The sequence below is a fragment of the Acinonyx jubatus genome, chromosome B1 (genome assembly GCF_027475565.1).
Source record: "Acinonyx jubatus isolate Ajub_Pintada_27869175 chromosome B1, VMU_Ajub_asm_v1.0, whole genome shotgun sequence".
NCBI classification, from domain to species: domain Eukaryota; kingdom Metazoa; phylum Chordata; class Mammalia; order Carnivora; family Felidae; genus Acinonyx; species Acinonyx jubatus.
The window spans coordinates 151,806,051-151,821,003 of NC_069382.1; the positions used below are offsets into that span (position 1 = coordinate 151,806,051).

At 33.5% G+C, this 14,953-nt stretch overlaps 1 protein-coding gene across 26 annotated transcripts in view; it reads right to left on the reverse strand.

The window, feature by feature from the left end:
- Positions 1 to 14,953, reverse strand: part of ADGRL3 (adhesion G protein-coupled receptor L3) — an 818,271-nt gene that overhangs the window by 13,992 nt on the left and 789,326 nt on the right. For 11 of the 26 annotated variants that reach the window (XM_053217310.1, XM_053217302.1, XM_053217300.1 and 8 more), the window contains one exon: positions 691 to 819. The exons of the other annotated variants lie outside the window; for them this stretch is intronic. In XM_053217310.1, coding sequence (XP_053073285.1) covers positions 691 to 819 — 129 coding nt within the window. The remainder of the gene's footprint in view (positions 1 to 690; positions 820 to 14,953) is intronic. 26 annotated transcript variants of the gene reach the window in all.

The window sequence follows — 14,953 nt, forward strand, 5'->3', positions numbered from 1 at the left end:
AATTAAATTTTCATATCATTCAGAAGAACCGTATCCCAAAGCTTTGTTTTTCACACGTAGCCACAGCAGGAAAAAAAGTCCCGACTGTCCTGAGTCACTCACACAGGCAATGGCAGGCTAGTGTGGAACCTAACTTGGTATTGTTCAGTTCAATAGCAAACGGAATGGATCTTTTCTCCATGGCTTAGCTCAATGTAATTTTCCATGGAGCTGATCTAAGTGCTTTCAACAGCACTGATGCCTTGCACCTAGAGTATTCTTCATGGCATAACAAAGATTACTTTCTTGATCTTATACCATGAAGACTATCGAATCAAGTCTTTATTTTACTTACCTTAGGCAAATTCTCATTTCTCAAAATACATACATAGGTGTTTAATATAGAAATCGATCAACAACAAGACAAGCACTGACACGACACAATACATTTTATAACATTACAGAGAAACAAACACGTATTGGTGAATTAAGCATTTGTTTATCAGAAGGAGGGAAACCATTTGTTACTAAAGGAAACCTAAGGAAAATGGAAAATAAAAGCACCAAGAGGGGTGGAAGGCAAAGGGAGTCTGTGTGTCTGCTTCCAAAAGAAAGAAAAGGCAGTGGAAAGAACGCAAAATAGAATGTGGCCATAAAAGCTACATAAAATGGGACTCTCACTTGAAAAAATTAAGATAAACTCCAGCACACCTTGTGCGTTGTACATGCTGACAGAAGGGTTGTTACAGACCGCCGGTTCCCCAAGCAATGTATTATAGGGATTGTTAGTACCATGCGGACGAAGCAGAGCATTGCTTATAAGATGATTAGCCATGGCTCCTGGAGCAGCCCCATAGAAAGACAGAGAAAAAAAAAAAAAAAAGGTCAATCAGGCAAATGTGTTTGAAAAAAAGAAAGGAAACATTTAGAATGACAACAGTTGATATAGTCCTGATTACAGGCAGGCAGCTAATTAGACTCAAAAATATATGCCACTAAAGCACACATGTTTCCAATAATGCACATATCCAAGAGTCAATGGGAAAGAAAGAAAATGGTTTACGATGTTGATTAAGCCATATATAGGGTGTTCTCTTTCCCAAAGTATAAGCAAGAGTATACTCCCATGCTTGCTAAAAATAAAAGATAAAGAAATGAAAGCAAAATATAGTCTTCCATATAAACAAAACACAAAACAAAAGCTGAAAAAAAAAGTTTAAAACACGGAAAGAAAAGCCAAAGTAAACAAAACATTCCCTCATTCACAGAAACCGTTGGGTTGTTTTCAATGAAAGTAAAAAAGAATAAAAGGCAACATTTACATTAAAACACACATTTGGAGAGCAGTTGTGGACACAACAGAAGAATTTGACATTTCTTAAAATTCTAAGAAAAGGAATCCCTTACATCAAAATAAGATATAATCACTCTTGTTAGTACACCGTAGTAAGCATACTAATTAGGTGATTTTACAAATCTAATAATCATATGGATATTATTTTAAATATTTCAAATAAAGTATTGACTTCATAATATCCAGCATACATATAATTCCATTTTCCATTTTCCAACTGGTTGTTTGAACTTTGGCACATAAAGTAAGAAAGCTAAATTATTTCAACTCTTTGTAAATAGATGTACCTAGTGCCTAATATATCATTAGTATGAGTTGCAACCTCCAACCTCCAAAATTGTTTAACCAAAAAAAAAAGCAAAATATCAGAGGAATAGTTTTATTAAACATAATTAGGCCATGTGTAAAAAATGATAGGCAGAATGCATGTTTATGTTAGATGATAAAGAAAGAAAATGTGACTGAGGAGAGGAAAATACAAATTGTATGAGGATAGTCAGATTGAACACAAGTATTTGTTAACTCAGTATATACATTAGAGAATGAAAATACAATCAGTAGACCAGGAGAAAATATTTGCAAACAAATTTACAAATATTTGCAATCCAAGAAAAAGTTAGTATCTGGAATACAGGAAGAACTCTTAAAAGTCAACAGTAAAAACAAACAAACAGACAAACACCCAAACAACCCAAAGCAAAAAACTAACAACAACAACAACAAAAAACCCAATCCATTTAGAAAATGGGCCAAAGACATAAAAAGACATTTTACAGCAAAGGATATACAGGTGGCAAACAAGACCATGCAAAGAATTGCTATTAGCTATTAAGAAAATGCAGATTAAAACCACAATGTGGGGAGCCTGGCTGGTGCAGTTGTTTTAGCATCTGACTGGATCTCGACTCAGGTCATGATCTCACAGTTTATGAGTTTGAGCCCTGTGTCGAGTTCTGCACTGACAATGTGGAGCCTGCTTGGAACTCTCTGTCCATCTCTCTCTGCCACTCCCCCACTCGTGCTGGGTCTCTTTCTCTCTCAAAATAAATAAACTTTAAAAAAAATTATTAAAGAAACCAATGTGATATCACTACACACTTAAAATTTAAATGGTGACAACATTAAATGCTGGCAAGGGTGAAGAAAACTGGATCTTTCCTACTTTGCTGGAGGAATGTCAAATAGTATAGCTACTCTGGAAAATAGTTATAAAAGTAACCATTCAATTACCATACCACCCAGCAATTGTACTCTTGGACATTCATCCCAGATAAAATGGAGATTTATGTTCACATAAAAACCTATACATGAATGTTCATGCAGCCTTATTTATAATAGTCCAAAATGGAAACAGCCCAGATATCCTTCACCTGGTGAATGGTTAAGCAATCTGTGGCACATCCTTACCAGGAAACACTATTCATTAATAAAAAAAGAACAATTATTGATACAACAAACTGGATGAATCTCTAGATAATAATACAGAGTAAAAAAGACAATCCAAAAGGTTATGTACTAAATGATTCCATATATATATAAATAATATATTTCCATATAGATATACATAAGATTCTTGAAATGACAAAATGATAGAAATGGAGAACAGGTTAGTGGTTGACAGGGTTAAAGATGCAAGGGGGAGGGAAGTGGAAATGGTCATACACGGGGAACATGAGGCTTCCCTGTGGCTATGGAGCTATTCTGTATGTAGGCTATGCTGGTATAACACAAACCGAGTCTTGATAGATAGAACTGCACTGAACTAAACACACAAACACACACACACACACACACACACACACACACACACACACAAATACAATGAAATATAAGTAATATTGAAGACATCTGAACAAGACTGCTGGATATCGGTCAATATTCTGGCGTGATTTTGTAGTATAGTTTTACAAGGTATTATTGAAGAACACTGGGTACAAGGAACACAATCTCTTCACTATTTCTTATAACTGTAAGTAAATCTACAATTATCGCAAAATAATAAGTAATCTATATTGAATGAAACAAAAATGTTTATTTATTCATAGAAAATGCAAAAAAACGAGAAGAAAAAACTTGGCCATGGTAGTTTTATTTTATTTTTTCTCAAAATCATAGTTCTTTGTTATATAGCAAATTATCAATCAAGTAACACTTATCTATTTTTTTAAGTAAGCTCTATACCCGATGTGGGGGTTAAACTCATGATCAAGAGTCGCATGCTCTACCAACTGAGACAGCCAGACACCCCAAATAACAGATATTTTAACCTCAAAATTGGGTAAGTGAACATCTCTAGATTTAAAGTACAATATAGCTTGTCGGATTTATAAAACTGGAAGGTTACAATTCTTTCAGGAAATAAGCCATGTGTTTGCATCCTACACATTCCACACAGAACTAGCACAGAAGTAGCACAAAATTTTCCACTTATTAAATGCTCGATGAGTATTTGCTGAAATTGTACAACATATACATTTAAATGTTTTTAACAGAGTGAGACGGCAGATCTCCACTTTATCGTACAATGGATCAATCAGGATGTCACTTCCCACTGATAAATATATAGAATACCAGCAAGAAAAACTACAAAGAGTTGGCTATCGTGCCATTCAGATAAGAAACAGAATACTATACATCTTAAACATGTGTATCGTTGATGTTACACAAATTTATGATTGTTAGAGACCAGATTTGGCCTGCACAACATTTTAAAAAAGCAAACTACCTGTAAATTGCACCTGCTACTAATGTTTATTATTCTAGCCTTCAAGTTACAATACAATTACAATTCTAGCCTTCCAATACAAATAATTACTTTCTAAAATTACTCTAAGAATTTTAACAGAAAATGAAAGGTGTAAACAACTTAAAATGAACTAGGGTAAAAACCCTAAATATATAAAATTGCTAAAATTCTTATTTTCCCTCATAGATCAAATAAGGGTTAGATCTTTATGGCCGGAGCATCTATCTGTATTTCTTCTTCTTCTTCTTTTTTTAAATGTTTATTTATTTTTGAGAGACGGAGAGACACAAAGTGCGAGCAGAGGAGTGGCAGAAAGAGAGGGAGACACAGTATCCCAAGCAAGCTCCACACTATCAGTGCAGAACTCAATGTGGGGCTTGAACTCAAATCGCGAGATCATGCCCTGAGCCAAAACCGAGAGTCAGATGCTTTACCAACTGAGCCACCCAGGTGCCCTATATCTGTATTTCTATATATTTTCCTTCATTACTACATATTTCTTAATTTGAACTAATTAAAAAACAAACAAGCTGGGAAGATTGCATGCTACTTCTGCCCACTTGCTTCACGTAGATTGCCAAAGAAAATATTCCTTTGTCATATCTGTCTCTCTCTATATGTATATATATTTTTCTATACCAATGTAAAAGAATATGCTCTGTGATTTAAAATAAGGAAACAATTGAGTTAGGAAGAACCAAACATAAGCAAAAAGCATGTGACTCAATATTTTTTTCTGGCTGTCATTCAGTTTATTTAAAAGTTAAAAATATAAGGATAAACAATTTAATCACACAAAAATGGAGTTCTGTAATTGAATTCTAATGATGCTATCAAAATTTTTGATAGATAGGCCATCTGGTTATAGCTTTCCTAGCATAAAGTTGTTTTTAGTTTTGCTAAGTGTGTTCTAACTTTTGAATATACCTAAAGACACTCTTATTAGTGAAATTACTAATGTAGGAAGACTGAGTTTTTTTTATTTGTCAATTCTTGCTAATCTGGAAAGTCCAGCAACAATAACAGAAATGCTATTGGTATACAGCCATGGAGTGATACAATGTTGACTAAATGGAACAATATTCAGTCCCAGCCACGTGGCTTTGGAAGGTAGCTTCCTCAAATCCAGGTGTAACCCAGATCAGGTACAGATCTATAGTCACAATGAGTGACATACAGTCATAATTAAGATCCACCTGCTTTTAAATCTAAAACCACACAAATACTGATAAAAATAATCTAGAACTTTCCAACAAAATACATTTTCTTCTTTATCCTTGGTATTAAGAGACTTTTTCCTGATAGAAGAAGGATCACTGGTTAAAGTTGCTTTTTTATGATGACTCACCTTTTTACATCTTATGCCCCATTTGAAATCAAATTAATCAGTGTCACTATAACTGACTTTAATCCTAAAAATTGAGTTAAAATATAAGTGAGGGCTCAGTAACAGGAACTGAGGAATAGGATATCAAATTTGATCATTAGAGTTTTACAGAGTATGAAGTTGTGGATAAGCTTTATGGGTTTGCTGGTTTGAAAGAATGAGGGATATGTTTGAGTAACCAGTTGTCTGTGGTTTGATTCCCTAGTGTTAGAAGGCAATCGTTTTCCATCATTTTATGGACACTCAAATCTTGCAAGAGGCCGTTTTTCCTGTTGCCATTCCAAACAAGTGTGATAAGGTGTTTTCGCACGGTTCCTACAGTCCATGCTCACATTTATGCATTTCAATTATACCTTTGAAAGGTGGCCCTGTGTCAAAAACGCTGGCTTGTTGCCAATGCCTAGATCTCTTAACTAAAAACTTGTACAGAACCTGTCTTCTTGGGTCTTTTGTGTACAAAGTCGCATTTGTCTTTTTCCATAGCTGCACTACATTTCACTTGTCTTAGCTGAAGCCTATTCTGTTTGCTTCTGGCTGTTTCCCCAATTTACCCAGGTCACTTTGAATTCCGATTCTATTTTCCAAGGTACTGTCCATCCTGTCTCTTCCTCTTCCTTCCAACTAACTTCTGATTTGTAAACTTCCCTTCTAATAGCTATGAAATTGCTGCAGACTTCCAAGAAGATCGGTGTTTACAGACCATCTGTCACTGTTTTTCAGCTGAAAAGTTAAGCTTACTGGTTAGTCGGGTTGAAGACACAAATAAGCTGACGTTGCTGGGTAGAGAAGATAGTTACAACACTACATATGGGAAAAGAATGTTTATGTACAAATTTCATTGGAATGTAAACGCCAGAAAAACAAGGAATACACTGGGTTTTATTACCGCTCTATGCCAAGGGTCTAGAATAGTTCCCAGAGCTTGGTAAATACTTGCTTAAATAATGAAAAAAAAGCCCATGTGAAATCTATGGCATCTTTAATGTAACAAACTAACACAAGTCATTTTATCAATTATGAGCAGTTTTATAATTTGAGTAAATTTTTTACAAGTGCCAATTGTCTAATTCCTAATGTGATTTATTTCCTTCTAACACTATACCAGGTATATTTAAAGCAGGAAAAAAACACTCATATAATTATTTGGAAATACAAATTGCTAGTTGAATACTAGCTGCAGATGATATGACAAGAGGGGGGGAAAACTCAGCACAACCTACTGTGACTTAAAATAAAAAGCTCAAATTGGGTAAAAAAAAAAGCTCAAGGTAAAAATCTCAAAGCAGTAATATAAGAATAGTTGTTTCTTAATTACCTGACACACTAAATCCTGGGTACAGTCTAGTCAAAACTGCCTATTTGCTGTCAGAAACAAGGGTTAGGTCTTTAATAAAACCATGGAAAAGGAATTAAGTTGAATTTCAATATATGTGAATCGTCAACAAAACTGTCAACAGAGAGCCAACCAAGAGATCTTTATTTCTAGTAAAAGCATGATACAAAGCAAAAAGGGATTTTCATATTCCATACTGAAAAACACGGGGACGTTTTTCTGACAATTATTTGAAAGTCAGATCCTAAACCTACCGAACAACACAAAGTGTAAAATCATAGCCATTTTTAAGAAGAGTCTTTTTTACTTTATTTATACCTGAAGATAGAGATAGACATAAAAGTTTTTGAATGAGTGAAATTTGAATGGGATAATAATGAGTACACCCTTTTCAAATGCACAGGTTTACCACAAAAGTGTTGTATTTTTTTTTCCTTATGAAAATAACATAGGTGTTTTGACACGGGCAGGCCTTGAACGACAGCACTGTCTAGGCCAGTTCAGTGTGATACACGTAATTGAGGCCTGAAAACTGAAGGTAGAGCTGCAGGCTTTGAAAGTGTGAAGTGAAAAAAAGATCTGAGAAAAGATGACAGTTGAATCCCACTTGAATCCATATCCTATCATTCAGAAACATTTTCAAACGTTTCTTCTTGACAGCAGGCTAACCACAGTATGCTGAAAAGCTCTTAAAATAACTTGAATTGTCACTCTGCTCTGCCCCTCGCTTTTTTTTTTTAAATGTACTTTCGTTTTTATTTGTCTTATTGGACAAGCAAAGGTGTATAATTCTAGACCCTGGTGTTCTAACGAACCGACTGAATATCCCATTCCTGAGAGTCTCATACCAACATGTCTAATTTTCAAATTCTTGTTATTTATGAATATATAGGATGATAAATTTTTTGTTTGTTGTATTTCAATCAAACAGTTTCACCTGGATCATTCTTTCTTCTTTAATATGTTTTGTCCTCCATTCCATCCCCTCATGGTTCTCTCTCCCTTGATTCGACATATTTTTTGTTTTATGAAGTCATTTCCATGACATGGATTGACTAATGCATATGAATTGGAGTTATAAATAAAGCAAAGTTACTACTGGATAACGCCTCTGTGCTTCTGTCTTCAGAACATAATTTTGGCCCATCACGGAGGCTTCATTTTGTTCAAGTAAAAAATAGCTTCACTAGTGACAGTATTTTCTACAGAGTTATAATACTAACTCGAGTGTTAAACAAAGGGTCTTTTACCAGGAGATGATATCTACTCAAGTTGTGACCCCCTTAAAATTGTATGTAAAATGGTTTAGGTGCATGTTTGTGAAGCCAGTTGGGCACCCACACATGACTGCTTTTCTTTCTGGTGAAAGGGTCCTATGGCTTTGATTTCCTTTTCAAAGAGCTAAGAAAACTGGCATAAAGAAAAAATAAATAAAGAAAGAAAAAATAAAAAAGGTAAGTCTTTTTCTTTAGTGAGTTAACTTTATTTTAAAATTTTTTAACGTTTATTTATTTTTGAGACAGAGAGAGACAGAGCATGAACAGGGGAGGGGCAGAGAGAGAGGGAGACACAGAATCTGAAACAGGCTCCAGGCTCTGAGCGGTCAGCACAGAGCCAGACGCGGGGCTCGAACTCACGGACCGTGAGATCATGACCTGAGCCAAAGTCAGACGCTTAACCGACCGAGCCACCCAGGCGCCACCTAGTGAGTTAACTTTAATATAAACACGAAAACTGGGAAAAATGAATCAGAAGGACCCCACACACATCTTATGTATGTAAGTATTACCCGATGAATTGCAGTATAACATAATGGAAGAAAGTTATAACTCAGAATTTAGAAGTGAATAAGGTTTTAACATTATTTAATCTACTACCATCATTCACTACATAAAGAAACAGGTCCAAAGACATTCATAATCTGTTCAAGGTCACACCTGACTCTGGTGATTTTATTTAAACATATTTAAACAGTGATGTTTGAATATTTGTAGCATCCTCTCCCAAAATTATGTTTTTTTTAATGTTTATTTATTTTTGCAAGGGGTGGAGGGGCAGAGAGAGGAGGACAGAGGATCCAAAGCAGGCTTTGTGCTAACAGGCTAACAGCAGCAAGCCCGATGTGGGACTTGAACTCACCTACTGCGAGATCGTGACCTGAGACAAAGTCAGATGTGCAACTGACTGAGCCATGCAGGTGCACCCCAAAAACATGTTTTGATAACATTTTATTAGGAGCCTTATAGGAGTGCATTACTTTTCTGTAATTGTCAATTATTTAATTTTCATATTCATGTGTTAATTTATATAACACAAAGAAACAAAAATGAAAGTAAATCGATAAAAGAGACTTCACATCTATGGAAAACTGATTGAATAGGCATTGTCTATTTTAAGTATTTAAGTTTCCTGTTTTTTCTTTTTCTGTGTAACAATGAAATATCAACATGCACACACAATCTACAGACAGTGCAAAAATGGTAAGTTCAACTTTAAAGGCTTATTTTATAAAATAGGAACAGCCATATAAATCAAGACCAAGTTGTTTATAATCATTAACAAAACTAAAAGAATCTGCATGCTATCCTTAAAAATTATATAAAATAATTTTAAAAACCACAGAAACCATAATTTTATATTTTGTACTGTTTTTATTCAAGTAATTAATGAAATTACAAAGTGTCAAAGAAGAAATATTTTATTGAAAGCCAAGAAACCTTCATCATTTTTTTCTGAGGTCAGAAATTGAAGAGCTGACATCTTGATTTATCACACTGTGCACTTTTAATAGCCAACAAGTTTGCTATTAAATTTTAATCAACCTGCCTATTAAATTTCTTTCAAATGGTTTGGAGATACCTCAGCTTTTTTTAATAGAAAATTCATTCACTGGGAATCTATTAACATGGACTTCAATGATATGTTTTCTCCAAAGTACAGATTTGGGTTATTGTTAGTTCAATACGAAATTAAATATTCTGAATGTAGAGGTGTTGTTCTATTGTAATATAGAAGTTCAAAGATTTAGATGTGGGAACCCTAGACATTACCTTGTCTATTTGTCTTTATTTTGCGCTAGCTGACATTATATAGGTCTTCTTGTCCAGATGCATGGTTTTTTCTACAATAAATACTTAGAAGTCAAGTTACTGGGCCATATATTGCTCACATTTCAATTTAGAACATATTGCCAAAATTCTGTCAAATGTATTTGTATCACTTTACACTTCCATGAGAAATTAAATTTCTCAGATTCTTACTAGGACTTAGTACTGTAAGCCTGATATTTTTGCCAATTTCATACAAGTATCACATGATATCTCATATTACTATTATGCTTTGCACTTTCCTGATTACCAAAGAGATGGGGTCATTTTTCATGTTTATTGGCCATAAGGGTCTCCCATTCTGTGAATTGCCCGTTCTTATCTGTTGCCTGTATATATTGGTTTATAGACATTCTTTATACAATGTAGGCATAACATTTTGTGTGTTATATGTTGTTTACTCTTTCTCCCAATATCTTACTGTTATGAATACTGTTTACATTTTGAGGCAAGAACATTACTTTTTGTTATAGTTCATAATCTTTGTTATTTTGTTTTTAAGAACTCCTTCTTTAATCTAAAATCTAAAGTGTATATATATATACATATATATAGCTTTGAAGTTTAATTTTTTGTATTATATATTTATATTTTATATAATATATATTGCATTACATATCATAATTATATATAATAATTTTACATAATTAGCTGAAAGCAAAGCTTCTCAAAGATCTTAGGTTTTCTGACAGCTCAAGACAAATATGGTAGAATTGGAACTTAGAATTCTTGGTGAATCTTGGCTGCACAACAGTGTAAGTAGTTAATCTGTAACGGAAATGATGAACCTATACTATTCAGTCATTCACCTCTAAAACTCATCCTTTGTAGTCAAAGGCATATCTTCCTGTGTGCTGTTAAATTGGGACGTGTTGAATACATTTGGACATTTTTGAATACATTCCATAGTACTGAAAACAAAAAATACTAAGCCTAAAGATAACCAGCTGAGTTTGCTTAACCACAGGCAAAATAGCGGTAAATTACAGTTCTTTTTAGTAAATCAAAGGCATTTAGCATAAGAGTATTTATCTTTGTCATTCACACTATATTTAATTCATTTTCTCTACGTCAGATTATCTCTTGATATCTGTTAATGGTATGTAGCCAATTCCACAGCTATATTTATTTGTAAATCACACACAGCTTGTGCATTTTCATTTAATAAAACACACTTCAGAAAAAAAGGAAAATATAGTAACTACTTAACAATAGGAAATGATTTACCAATGTGAAAAAAATCTGACTTTTTGTATAATGCTCTGTACTCTATTGACATACTTTCCTATATTGAACAAATTGTATAGCTTACATGCAGAAAGTCTATCCTGGCTAAAACTTGAATATTAAATTTAGAACCAACATTTTAAAAACATGTCTGAGAAAAGTAAATTCAAACAAGGTATCTATGAACAAAGAGATTCTTAATAACGTGCAGAGAAGGCCTATTTCATCATATAATCATAATTTTGTCCTTCTTAGAAATGAGGCTGTTTCAGGAAACTTACATTGTTTCCATTTGTCTACATCAAGATTAACTATCTTCTTTCAATCTGTGTATCCTCTCAAATCTTTCTTAATTCTCCAATGATTTTCCAGGGTTATAAATTACTTTCTATGAATTGATGGGTAACTTATCTTAGTTTTTGAAGCACCCACATTCCTTATAATGATAAATTATGAAGAAAGACTATTAGGAAAATCATAGGAGAACCTATCAGATAAACACTTACTTTCAAATGACATGCAGTATATAAGGTTGAGCTATGTAAAGTGTATGCTTCTGTATGTAATGTAGTTCAATAAAATAGAAGCTATTTTAATCAGATACTACACAATTATTGGTAACGACAATTTAAGTACTATATCTTTCTTTTTTTCCTTTTTTTAGTGTTTTTTTTTTTTTTTTGAGAGAGAGAGAAAGAGAAAACAAACAAATGGGGGATGGGCATATAGAGAAGAGACAGAGAATTCCAAGCAGGCTCTGTGCTGTCAGTGCAGAGTCCAATGTGGGGCTCAAACTCATGAACCATGAGATCATGACCTGACTTAAAGTCAAGAGTCAGATCCTTAACTGACTAAGCCACCCAGGTGCCCCATAAGTATCTTTTTCTAATGAGAGCTCTCTTTGGCTAACCCTCTTCCACAATTTAATTTTTCATGTAATTGAATTAATCTCTAATTACTTTGAAAGTAGCATATATAAGTTAATACAATCTATTTCTTAGAAAAATAATTTGAACAAGTAATGGCTTTGTTAATTAACTTTGGATGCTATAAACTACATTATATCATCAGAACCTTTATGTTTATAATCCAGTAGAAACATTTTTCCAGATGAGAGGTACAGTCAGGTTTTGTTTTTAAATTTTAAGACATTCCATAGTTTTTGTGAAAACTGGAATTAGCACATAAAATAGTTTAATTTATACATCATCAGTGTCTTTTTGAAGTTAACTCAAACAGATTTTCTACTTGTTCTAGGCATTTTCACATTGTCCTGACAAAGGACAATATCAAATTCAGAAGTATAAATAGCTGGGGAAAGTTATATCTTTGGTTGGTTTTAATACTAAATCATTATAGGCAGAAGCTATTTACCTGATTTTTTAACAAAATTGTTCCCTGACCAAAATGTTCACTCATCCTTTTACTGAAACATAAAAAATTAAAGATAAAGGATTCTGCCAGTAAAATACCTTGAGGCCTTCCAGGAAAGAAAAGAATGATTATAAAAATCTTCTTGCAACCTAAATCCTAAAACTAGGACAATAATGCATAGCAAATCAGCATATTCCATACCAAATAGTTTTGGAAAGTATGGCCAACCCATTTCTCCATATATTTACAGTGTTTTAAAGCTTTTCTTTCACTAAATGAATAGGCTGAAACCACACTAAACAACTATACTTAGAGCAAAATAAAGTAGAAGGAAATCAATGGTACATGAAGGAAGTTAAGAAATAAAGATGTTATAACTTGTGGTTTTAAGAATATCTTATTTCCATGTGAAGTGATAAAAATCACTTTGAAATACATTCTTGGAAAATATCTTTATTCTAATCTTAGCAAGCTTCATGAAAAACTGTCATAATAAGAAAAGAGTGAAAATTTTTGTTGTCATGAATAGGGTTTCGTGCTCAGATAGATCTTGTTTGGGATCTAGATTGCGTCCTTTAGGAATCATTTCACAAACCTGGCTTCTTCATGGAAATAAAGACAATGGATGAATAATGAATAGTGTACAATAGGCAAATTTGTAGCTGTACACATTAAAAGAGAAATCCCAAGTTGACCAAAACTATAAAGAGCCATACTGTGTTCTATTAGAAAAAAGAATACCAGCAATTTCGGAAGAGAAGTTGAGTATGTGTGTTTAGTTGTTCAAAATATATATTTTTTGAAAAATTATATCTTCAGCGACGAAACAACAGTAATATTTCAAAAATCAGTGGAAATGTTTTATAGTGTTACATTTAGAAACTATCAAGGTATGGTATTTCACCGCAGCTTGTTTGACTAATAGTAAAGAGGTATGAGGGGGGCACGGGGATGGCCCAGTCAATTAAGCATCTGACTCTTGATTTTGGCTCAGGTCATGATCTCACGGTTCTTGAGTTTGAGCCCTGCGTTGGGCTCTGTGCTGACAGTGCTGAGCCTGCTTGGGATTTTCTCTCTTCCTCTCTCTCTGCCCCTTTCCCCTCTGTCATTCTCTCTCTCTCTCTCTCTCTCAAAATAAATAAATAAGCTTTAAAAGAAATAAAGAGATAAGAGATCGTGCGAACTATATATAAGGCAGTCAGATAATAAACCATAATAAAAAAGAATCTACACAGAGAATTCTCTTTGTGAAGGGATCTATAAAAGCTACAATAATAATAATAGTAGTAGTAGTTGTAGTAGTAGTAAAATACAAACCATTTTTGCTACTGTAGAGTTCATTGTGAGAGGCTGGATGGCTACGATTGAAATGATTTACATCAAAGAGACAAATTTAAAAGCAAAGCATAAGAAGGACTCACTGGACAAGCATTTTAAAAGTCTTCTTTTTCAGTTCCTACCAACAATTTATAGCAAGAACATTTGCCCCAATTGTGTAGAAATCAATATTTAATATACTTAATTTTGTAATGGAGAATTTATTCTGAAAGTTATTTGGTCTCCTTGAGTTCGGAATCAAGATACTAACAGCATTGTTTACTTATCTATTTGACATAGCATTTCACTTTTACAACCTGTAACTATTTTACTTTTGTGTTATTAAACTGATTTTCCTAACACAGAAGATTTCCTTATTTTTTGTACATTTTCTGATTATGTGTTTATTGATGACATGTATAAAAGAAAGGAATTAACACAGGAAGCAATGTTGCCTCATTTACAAATGAAGAATGTAAATGTCAAAAAATACTAGATATAAATGTAATGTGAATTTCATATGAAAACTTTATCCATGTCATATATACTTATATTTGTACTCATAATACCATAATGCTTATTCATAACAAAAAGTAATTTGTTATACAGGTTCTACTCTGATTTATTAGCTATGCACATCATTTAACTCTTTTGCAAATTCCTCAAATAGATGTCAAGTTATAGCAGGATCTGGTTAATGTTTACAAACAATTTTATAATCCTTCAAAGCAGCAAGGCTTTTGAGAAATATGACAAATTTTATGCATATAAGCCAAATTTTATTTACTGACATTAATAAAGTGCAGTGAATGAGTATGAGGGTTTCACCCTAGTACGCTTTAATTTATAGAAATCATTAATTGCTGTGAAACACCACTTACACTTCTTCATTTGCATTTTTCTTTAAAAACACAAAAGCAAAATAAGTTGAAAAGCCTGAATATTAATGAGGTGACAGGTGATTTATTGTGAAGTTTCTTCTGCCTCAGTGACCAACCTCCCGGGAAAGACAATACAGGCTCTGAGAAGACATGAGTTTTAAAATGGGAATGAGTCACATCCCTGCTCTGCTACACCACTGGTTATTTAGGAGGACTGTTTGAATTGAACTAGTGTTCTCTAAGCTTCT